Source organism: Dipodomys spectabilis, unplaced genomic scaffold (genome assembly GCF_019054845.1).
Source record: "Dipodomys spectabilis isolate Male_0828 unplaced genomic scaffold, ASM1905484v1 ptg000039l, whole genome shotgun sequence".
Lineage (NCBI taxonomy): Eukaryota > Metazoa > Chordata > Mammalia > Rodentia > Heteromyidae > Dipodomys > Dipodomys spectabilis.
Window position 1 is genome coordinate 3,743,047 of NW_024870716.1, and position 10,600 is coordinate 3,753,646.

Sequence of the window (10,600 nt, forward strand, 5' to 3'; positions counted from 1 at the left end):
TAGACCTGTCATTTTTTGGGCAACAACTCAGAATGCAGTAGTTATTCCAAGACATCAGCAAGAGCTTCCAGTTCTATCAATAGGTTACTGCAACACATGTAAAGTCAAATGAGTAAATGAACTAGCTCAATTCTAAATGTAATGAATATGCAACAACTATCCAAGCCCACAGAATTCTTTGTTGGTTTTAACAGAAAAATATCCAGTTGACTCTTACTGAAAATACAACTACTAGAAAGATTAATGTTTAAAATTCATATTAACCTGTGATAATTAAAGTTTGCTCTATAATTATAACAGGACCCAAAAAAGTTTTCTTGCTGGGCGCTGGTAGCTCACGCCTATTATACTAGCTACGTAGGAGGCTGAGATCTGAGGATTGCAGTTTAAAGCCAGCCCAAGCAGAAAAGACCCCATGAGACTCTTTTTTTTTTTTTTAAAACAAAGAAGCAACTTTATTGAGAAGGTTCCTACACTGACCAGCCAGGGCCACAGCACAGGCTTGGGAGCTGATACTGCGACCCCCATGAGACTCTTATCCCCAGTTAACCACTCAACAACCAGAAGTGGCACTGTGATAGAGTGGTAGAGCACTAGCCTTGAGCACAAAGAGACTCAGGGACCACTTGCAGGCCCTAAGTTCAAGTCTCACAACCAATCAAAAAAAAATTATCTGTTACATGAATGCACCAATAAATTTTATCAGAAATACTGATATATACCAATACTGATCAACTTAAGTTCACTTTTGTGCACTTTTAACCGAAGTTTCCAATTTCTTTGGCTCTACTAAGAATAAACTTTGTTATAGACATTTATTTTATTTAGAGGCCAATATTTTGGATTTTCTTAAGAATTACATTTATAATTTCAAGCCACAATATAATCTGAATACTTTCACCATATCCTGCCTCTGTATCTTGTAGTTCCCAAATTAAGACAAAACTAATCTTTAATACAAATATTTCCATATTAACTATGATAAAATCTGGCCCTTAAGCCAGTATCTACTTCTGAATAACTTTTCCTCCAATATCAAAATTCAATGACATGAGCTCCTAGTATTGAAAGTCATGGTACTGGAGAAAAAAAGGAAGGAAGGAAAGAAGGAAGATAGAAGGAAGTGAATTATGAAACTGGAAGCATATATAAATTTTCAGTAAAACCAGCATAATTCAACAAAGTCATTATGCTTTTACAAAACTAATTCTGCTACTGTTCTCCAAAGACTTGTTTAGACAGTTTAAAAAACAAAACCTTTAATACAAATATCCTGGCTTAAAGAAAGACAGCATCTAGTTAGAATAATGGACAATAGGAAATAGTTACTTGACTTCTGAAGGCTGTTGGTTCAAATAAGAATCATTAAGTATAAAGACTAAACCATCAAGTAAAATAAATTGTAAATTCTTTTGTTCAAATATCATGAAAATAAATGAACCAGTGTCTGAAATGTGAAAATCTTTGACATAGACCTGGGAGTAGAGCTCAGTGGTAGATCCTTTTACTTGCACGCCTGAGGCATAGAGTTCCATCCCCAAAACCACCAAAAAGGAACAAGAATAAAAGCAAAATTCTGACATGGTCAAATTAATTTGTTTTTGTTATGCATCTTTTGTCACATTACAGTTTAAACAGGAGGAAAAAAAATCAATGTTTTGCATATACAATGATGTCTTTTTCCCTATCTTGGACTAAGGCCGCTGATTATCTTATAGGTTCAACTTTTCTTCTGATATTTGTATTATTTTTTTTTTTTTTTTTTTGGTCTGGTCGTAGGGCCTGAACTCTGGGCCTGGGCGCTGTCCCTCAGCTCTTCAACTCAAGGCTAGCACTCTACCACTTGAGCCACAGTGCCACTTCCGGCTTTTTTCTTTTTGCTTATGTGGTGCTGAGGAATGGAACCCTGGGCCTCATGCATGCAAGGCAAGCATTCTACCACTGAGCCATCTTCCCAGCCCCTGCATTATTTCTTTACCATTTCTTGTCAATAAAAATGGAATACTCTAGGGTTGGAAAGGTGGCTCAGTGGTAGAGCACTTGCCTTGCATGCATGAGGCCCTGGGTTCGATTCCTCAGCACCACATAAGCAAAAAGAAAAAAGCTGAAGTGGCGCTGTTGCTCAAGTGGTAGAGTGCTAGCCTTGAGCTGAAGAGCTGAGGGACAGCGCCCAGGCCCAGAGTTCAGGCCCCACAACTGGACCCAAAAAAAAAAAAAAAAATGGAATACTCTAAATATCCCCCTACTGGACTATTTAACAAGAACTACCAAAATTTGGTAAAGTCATTCATAAAGATATACAAATAGGCTGGGAATGTGGCATAGTGGTAGAGTGCTTGCCTAACATGCATGAAGCCCTGGGTTCGATTCCTCAGTACCACATACAAAGAAAAAGCAGGAAGTGGTCTGTGGCTCAAGTGGTAGAGTGCTAGTCATAAGCAAAAGAAATTCAGGGATAGTGGCCAGGCCCCGAGTTCAAGCCCCAGGAATGGCAAAAAAAAAAAAAAAGATACACTAATAGTTCCATAAAAATTGCTTAAATCCTTATATATGTCCCTATGTGTGCATATAATCCTTTCATTTTTTTCAACATTATCTTTATTAAATTTTTTTCTTGCTTAACTCATTTCTTGTAGCTCAGTGTCTCCCAAACTGTGCTCCAAAGAACTTAGTGAGTCTTCCTCAAACACAGAGTTTCATGCCATACCACATAGCACTATGGTGATGTTTGGGAAAAAGCATTTAGTGTGGGTGAGGAGGGAGAAAATAAACAGTGTGAACCACATGCATTAACAAAACAAAATCTCTAAGAAGTTTTGCTATAAAGTAACTCAACTTAGCTTTATTACCCAGAATCATTTGACTTCTTTTTCAAGGAAATATTTTAACATTCCAAGAAAACTGTTTCACCAAACAAATTGGGAATTGCTACTCTAACTGACCTGGAATACCAGAAAGTGTGGTGGTGCTGGTGGTGGTGATAAGTGGTAGTGATAAGTGGTGGTGGTGGATCAAAATAGTACAGAGAGAATCCACCAACCTCTATCACATATCATACCCGTACAGCAAAATTCATGTCTACCATTAGTTATTTCGTAGGCCTTCACAGAAATGAAACTTACTAAATATTTTGCCTAAAAATATGTATCAAGTACTTGCTTGCTGACTAATGTACTTAAATCCTAATGAATAAAATGCATTTCCTTTTTTTTCCAACTTCTAATTTCTATCTGAGAATATAAAAAGATCTATCTATAGTAGGGACAGGCTTCTCTACCAAAGACATTATAGTAGAGTTCACATGTAATTAATTATGAAAATACTGAATCCACAAAATGTAAATACATGGGAAAAAAAGCTACCATGTCAGAGGCCCCAGGTTCAATTCTCAACTAAGCAAAAAGAAAACAAACAGGTATATCAGGGAGATAGTGGAAGGGGGGAGGGGGGAGGAAAGGAGGGAGGTGTTGATAATTGCAAAGTTCTCAGTTTATAACCTTGGTAAACTACCTATCTTGGAAATAAATGTATTTAGCTGCACTGTGGGTAAATGTAAGCTTGAAAACTTTCATTCTGAAACCTAATACTAACCTACTCCATAAGCTTTCTTCAGTCTTCCAACTTTCTCCACTTTCTACTACTTTGAACAAGTATACATGGCTTTTAAAAATGTAACATAGTATAAAAAAGTATCACAATCAAGTTTATTCAAGACAAAAGGATACAGTTTGTAAAATTAAAAATAGGTATATAAATAGTTTATGCAGATACAGTTGCTCTCCCAGTCTCCATATTACTTGTGTTTTTCTTTTTTGAATAAAGACTATACTGATCTCTTTAGCAATTTACAAATTTAATGTCATCTTATTTACTTATTTATTAAGACTTTGAAGAATTCTTTCACTAAACTTCAAGTTTAGTGAAACTTATTTTAAGTGATGTATATAGTGGACAGTAGGAAAGGAACATTATGAGTATATTCATGTCATTTAACTAATAAATGTAAACTTCTGACATAACTAAAGAAGGTCTGTACCCAGCATGGGGAAAAAAAAAAAAACAACTACAATGCAATTTAAAAATTCACTAGATGAATACAATTCCACAATTAAATTTCTAGGCTAAAGGTAAACGCATATAAAACTTCACTTAATACTGTAAGTTTCAAATACACAAGAAAACCAGTAACATGTAGTTTTGTACAATAACTTTTGAATATCTAAAATAACTCACTTTCTTTCCCAAACATTCAAGTTTTATAAAGGAAACATCAATTTAACTTTGACTATAGTTGTACTATTGGCTTCTTAAAGGAAAACAGAATGCTTTAACTAAATATTTCAAGTGTATACCTAATTCATCACAGCAAAGCTTCAAATTGCTAACTCAAAGAAGAGTAGCAAATTGTCCCCTAATCTTAATACCAAAATTAAAAAAAAAAATTAATCAAGTGCATATATAACACCCTGAACAAAGATATAATTGAACATAAATTTAACCATATGTAATTTCCAAAATTTTAATTAAAATAATTTGAGTAACAAAATTGTAAGATTAAATATTACTGAGCATACACAATAAACACAATTTTTTGTATAATTAACGAATGCCCCTTAAGCCACTTCAACATTTTCTGCTTTAATTCCTCCATATATAAAATGTGAGAAACTATACTTTACCCTTTTTTTTTAAGGTATGTTTTTTAGAGGTATCTTTTAAGAATAACCTTTTGTCAAATACATTGAAATGTTATAAACTAAATGAAGAAATGCATATATGTCATAGCTGATTGGCATCCAACATATATGCACAATGAAATAATGTTCACATATTATCAGTATGCACACTTAAAAAAATTAAATACCTATGTTAAGTAAACAACAGAATTTTCTATTTTAGACAGAAATCTTTATGGAAACTCTAACTGAATAAATTATGTATAATATAATCATTTTCAAGTCACTATATTTAATTATATCAAAAAGAAGATAAAACTATTAGATTGCCAACATTCTAGTTTCCTCTTATTTAAACACTGCTAATATTATGAAGCTGTATCATAAAATAGTAGTCTACTAGCTGTGAGGATATTCTATATCCTAACAGAGTAGTGGTCTAATAATTACCATCTAATTGGTAGTAAAAATCACAGGAAGATATGAGCAAATATCAAACATATACAGTAAGAACTAACACATGTACTGACAGTTTTACAATAGGTCAAATGAAAAAGCAGTTCACGTTTTATATATATATATATATTCCACCTATGACTTATAAAACATTGTACTATCTGCTCATCAGAAATTAAGATATAGCAATGTTTGATATAGCAAAAGAGGTAATTTTTAGAGTCACTTGATTACTATTGGTTAATAAAATAAGGCACAGTTAGGGGTAAGTAACAGAATTACTGTCAAAGCTTGGCATCTGGTCTGCCAGTTCAGATTTTTCAGAAGGTGTAAAACTCAACATTAATACTTATCTTCTAACTGTGCAATATTTCACCACTAGGTAAATTTCTTTCAAGGTTGGTAGCTCACAATTTTTGATCAGCATTATTTCTTTTGTATTTCTTTACAAGCCATGCAAATCTTCACATGGTTTTATTTTCCAAAACAAATGCTTCAACTTTTTTCCTAGTAACCTAGCTACTATAGCCCTACAAAAACAAACCTAGAGAAAGACATATGAAGGAAAAACAAGTTCAGCTAAAGACACAGTTCAAAAAGGAGCTTCTAATAAAAGCATAAGGCCCAAATTGGTCTGAGTATGATATAAATTACAAGCAACTTTGAAACTACATAGTTAGAAATAGTTGCTTTTAAGTACAATTAAAGGATGTTATTATCCCAAGATAGAAACTGACAACTGAAACACAATATTCATGATTAACTTTTATAAAAACTAAAAATATGAATGAGTCTTGTGTAATTGATTATGCAAAGCTGGTTTATAAAAATGTAAATTCTTCCAAAAACTACATTAGAAAATATATTTTTTTCCTAATAATGTATGTCACACGGTAGGTACCTTTAGGATATTAAATTTCAATTAATTAATCTAACAGATATCAGACATAATTTTAAAATATGCAATTCAATACAAAATCCAAATGGCTCAAATTAGTTGGCATAAAATCTGAATATATAAACATGTTCCTTTCAGAACTGAGCAAGTGACTATCAACATAAATTAAAAATTCTCCATTTCTCACCCCATTACCAAATCAACAGTTTCAAGGGCTAATTGATTGGTTTGGGGGTTTGATTCACCCTTATTTAAAAATGTGCTCTGGCACACATGCCACTTTACATACACACACACACACACATAAACACACACACACACCAACTAACCATATTCAGTATTTTCTAGATTTCCTATGCAACTCGGTAACTACTCCATAAAGTTCTGTGAACTCTTCAGCGTCAGGCCTGTAGTCAATCTAAGACAGCCAATAGAAAGTACACCTGTGCAATTACGGCATTTCCTATTTCAGAATCCTGAGCATAAAACAGAGTAACTCTAGTGTGCATTTGAAGCAATGATACAAAACTCAAATTCTGCAGAAACATCATATATCTTATTAAAAAAACAAAACATGGCTATCCTGTAGTACTGTAATTTGCAACATTTACTGGAAAGAAATAAGATCGTGATTCTAGTTTTAAATCATCACAACCAACTAAGAATTCCCAATGGGTAAGCAAACAAAAATAATAAAAAGATGACCTCACAATAAATCACAACATGAAATTATTCCTAGAAGACAGAGGGAGTAAAAAACTAAGAAATTTATTATCTATACTATATCATCCCCCAACAAAATATTTACTTCATCAAACAAGCAATGAAAAACAAGAATAAAACTCAAATCATAGTATGTGGTTTCACAGTATCCCTATTTTTCTAAAGATATTAACTTTTAATTATTCAGAAATTCAACAAAAACAATTCTACAAACAACCCTAGTCTAGGTAACAATGTTCTACTCAAAAGCTACTCAATGACACAGTTCCAAGCAGTTTCCTTTTTTTTTTTTTTTTCAGTCAGAATTTTAAAAGGTAGTTTCCAAATCAAAACACTAATTTTCCCAAAGGTTACAAAGTTTCATGAACTACCTAAACTTTTTCACTAAGCATCACCTTTCAGCCTTTCAGGGATATCCAGCAATCAACTACAATGTCACAAAAGAATGTTTACCAGGATAGGGGGAGGGGTTGTCACCTGCAATGGTTTTGTAGGGAAAATGTAAATGATCCTCAAACAGGCGAACTTCACCTACCTACAATCTCCCTTCACTGATTAGTTGAAAATCACACTGAAATCAACAAGATATTAAAAACTGTCTAGTGGGCAAAGCTTGCTTCTTCTCTCTTTTTAAATGTCCCACAAGCCCCTTCTTTCCAAATAACTGTGGAAAAGTCTCTACTACTCACCGCAAGTAATACTGTTTTAAAGCAAAGGCAGCGTTAGAACAACTTCTGGGAAAGTTGAACTCTTCAACAATTTCTCCCCACTGATTCTTCTCAGAAACCTGTTCAAGAAAAAACAACAACAACAACAACAAATAACACAGGCATACTTGTCTGAAACCGTCCCATCCAAGAAAAGCCTGAGCTGAGTATGAAAAATAAATACCCATTCTGCAGAGATCTATCGATCCCTAAAGGCATCAGGGGGTGATCTGGACCGATCAGTTGAGTTACTCAGCCAGGGATGCTGGGATCCCTGTGCTTTCACCAGCGAGCCCTGTATTTAGCAGCACTTGTTTTGTTGGGGGGCGGGGGGGGGGGGGGTGGTGTTCGGTGGGTTTGTTTTGTTTTTGAAGCCCGGACAATAACCAATCGCAAGTCCCTCTGTCGCCCCCTTTTTAAATCTCAACGCGGTCCGTTTACACTTTACAAGGGGAAAAAAAAGAAAAAAAGAAAAAAAAAAGAAGTTCAAAAGGATCAATAGTGTTCCGGAGAGCGTGGTCGGCGGGTTTGGGGGGCGAGGGGGGCGAGGGTCCGGGGCTGGGGCCCGTGGTGATTCCTCTCTCCCAGATCTATCCATCTCCATAGGCCCTTCTTTGAGGCCTACAAGCTTCTGCCTAGCCTTGAAGCCTAAGATGGCTATTTGGAGACAGGTCCTGGTTTCTTTTGTTAGCTGTTAGAAACCCAGGGCGCCGGGGCCGAGGCTGTGCCCCCGGTGGCGGGGATCATTTCGCCGCCGATTATCGATGTGAAACCTGCCCGCGCTAATTTTGAGTTGCACGAAAACTGCTCAGAGTCTCCGTGTGTGCGAGAGTGTGTGCGAGTCTCGGTGTCTCCGCCAGTGCTAGAGCGGCAGCGGCGGGCGGCAGCGCCGACTCGAGCAGCCCAGCGAGCGAGCGAGCCAGGGGAAGGGCGCGGGGGGCTCCGGGGCGGCCCGGCGAGCGCCCCACGCACCCCGACCCACCCCCCCCCCCCACACCCGGCCCGCCGCCACCACCGCCACCGGGACCCGCCGAGCCCCCGGGAGCCGGACGCGAGCCCACACCGGGCCGCCCGCCCGCCTGCCCGAGCCGCGCGCACGCGAGCCACCAGGCCAAAAAAACACACAGCCCCGCCGCCCGTCCGCCTCCGAGCCACCGGCTGCGAAACCGGAGGAACGCGGGGGACCCCCCGGACCCGCTGACCCCCACCCCCGAACGCCCACCCTGGAGAGGAAGGTGGGGGGGGTCAAAGGAGACTTCTTTTTTTTTTTTCCTGGAAGAGGCCAGCGAGAGGGAAATACGAATTAAAACTTCCACTCACCTTCGCGAATCCGCCTAAAGTAGTGACTCTGGTGTAGAGCCCGTGGAGATCCAGCTCCTTCCCACCCACCGCAGGGATTTTTTTAAAAGGCGACCTGCGAGGAGGGAGGGGGGGAAGAAGAGGAAGAGAGAGAGAGAGCGAGAGAGACAGGGGGAAAAAAAAGCCCCGCACTTGTCAGCCGGGACCCCCCCCCCGGGCCGGGGGCTCGGGCGGGCGAAGCCCCCGCTCCGGCCCCGTTCGCCCCGGCTCGCCCGCCCGCCCGCCCGCCCGCCCGCCGCCGCCGCCCCCCCGGGCGCCCCGCTCTCACCCTCTGCTGTGGTGGAACTGCCGCAGCTCGTCCAGGAAAGCGAGTCCCTTTCTCCGCTCGTCCGGAGGCGCCTTCCCCGTCGAGTTTGCCATTATTTTTTCAAAGGAGGTTTTCCCAAAAAACCCCAGATCGCGGTTTTAAAAGCGCCCCCCGCTCCCCGCGCTTCCTACCAGAGCCCGGAGCCCATTCCTCGGCCGGCGGCGGCGGCGGCGGGGCTCAGTCATGGGCCGGCGGTGGCGGCGGCGGCGGCGGCGGCGGCGGCGGCGGCGGCAGCGGCGGCGGCGGCGGCGGCGGCGGCGCAGGGAGGGAGGGAGGGGGAGAGGGAGGAGGAGGAGGAGGTGGTGGTGGTGGTGGAGGGGGGGGAAGGAGGGGACGGGAGGCCGAGGGGGGGAGCGGGGCCGAGAGGGAGGGGAATTTCTAAAAAAGTTTAAAGAAATCCGAGCGAAACTAAGAGGGGCCAGGCGACCGCCGGCTCGGCGCGAAGCCGCGGGGCGAGCGCGGCCCCCACCCCTTCCTTCCCTCCCCTCCCGCCCGCCCTCCCCGCGGCTCGGCTCGGCTCGGCTCCGCGCTCTCGACCCGGCCCCGGCGGCTCAGGCCCGGGGACGCGATTCAACAAGGTGCTGCTGCCGGGGGAGGGAGCGGCGCGGCGCGCGGGCGGCGCGGGGGGGAAAGGCGGGCGGGCGGGCGGGCGGGCGGGCGGCGCGGGGCCGGGGCGGCCGGAGGCCTGGGAGTTTCGGCGGCAGCGACGGCGGCGGCGGGGCCGGGGCAGGCGGGGCCGGGGGTGGGGAGGGGGAGGTCTGTGTGGTGGTTTGTGGAAAGCGGGCTTGACAGCGTGTATTCCGGCCGCGGCTCCACCAGGCCTTCGTACACATTCACGCGCGGCCTGGGCCGCGGCGGCCCGGGGCTCTTCCCCCAGGCAGAGGCAGCAGCGAGCAGCCGGAGCTGCTGCTGCGCGCCGCCGCTTCGCCTGCCCGCCCGGCTTCTCGGCTGCCGCCGCCGCCGCCGCCGCTGCCGCCGCCACGGCCCGACGCAAGCCAGCGCCACACAGCGACCCCCGAGGGCCGGCCGCGGTACTGCACCTGACTCCACACCGCCGCGGCAGCTCCTCGCGGGGAACAATAGACTCGGCTCGCCGGGCTTAGGGTTCATCTGCAATGTGCCGCACATTTCACACGCACACAAAGCCGGCGGAGAGGGGAGGGGGGAGGCGAGGGAGCGCGGGGAAACGGCCACTACCGGTTGTTCCGGGGTTAGGGGTAGAGGCGATGTTCGTATCCTCGGCTCGGCTGTGGAGAGGAGCCGCTTTCCACACACACACACACAGCCCCCGCCCCGGTGGCTCCCGCCGGCCGGTTGTCGTGGCCCTCGGCAGGGAAGGGAACCTCTGAGGAGGTGGCTCTTCCACACTGCAGATCGGAAAATAAAGTCGTTTTGTCCCTTTTTGGAAATTGAGTGGTTGGTTTGGGGGGGGGGGGGTGGTTGAGGCCTGAAGGAAGTCAGCTTTTCTGAGCTT

The 10,600-nt window shown here is 43.1% G+C and overlaps 1 protein-coding gene across 1 annotated transcript in view; it reads right to left on the reverse strand.

Moving 5' to 3' along the window:
- Arid2 (AT-rich interaction domain 2) overlaps positions 1-9,315 on the reverse strand; it is a 157,888-nt gene extending 148,573 nt beyond the window's left edge. Inside the window, exons 1-3 of the mRNA XM_042677548.1 lie at positions 9,088-9,315; positions 8,781-8,874; positions 7,443-7,540 (exon numbers count right to left, since the gene is read on the reverse strand). Coding sequence (XP_042533482.1) covers positions 7,443-7,540; positions 8,781-8,874; positions 9,088-9,179 — 284 coding nt within the window. The 5' untranslated portion in view covers positions 9,180-9,315. The remainder of the gene's footprint in view (positions 1-7,442; positions 7,541-8,780; positions 8,875-9,087) is intronic.
- Between the last annotated feature and the right edge of the window lie 1,285 nt (positions 9,316-10,600).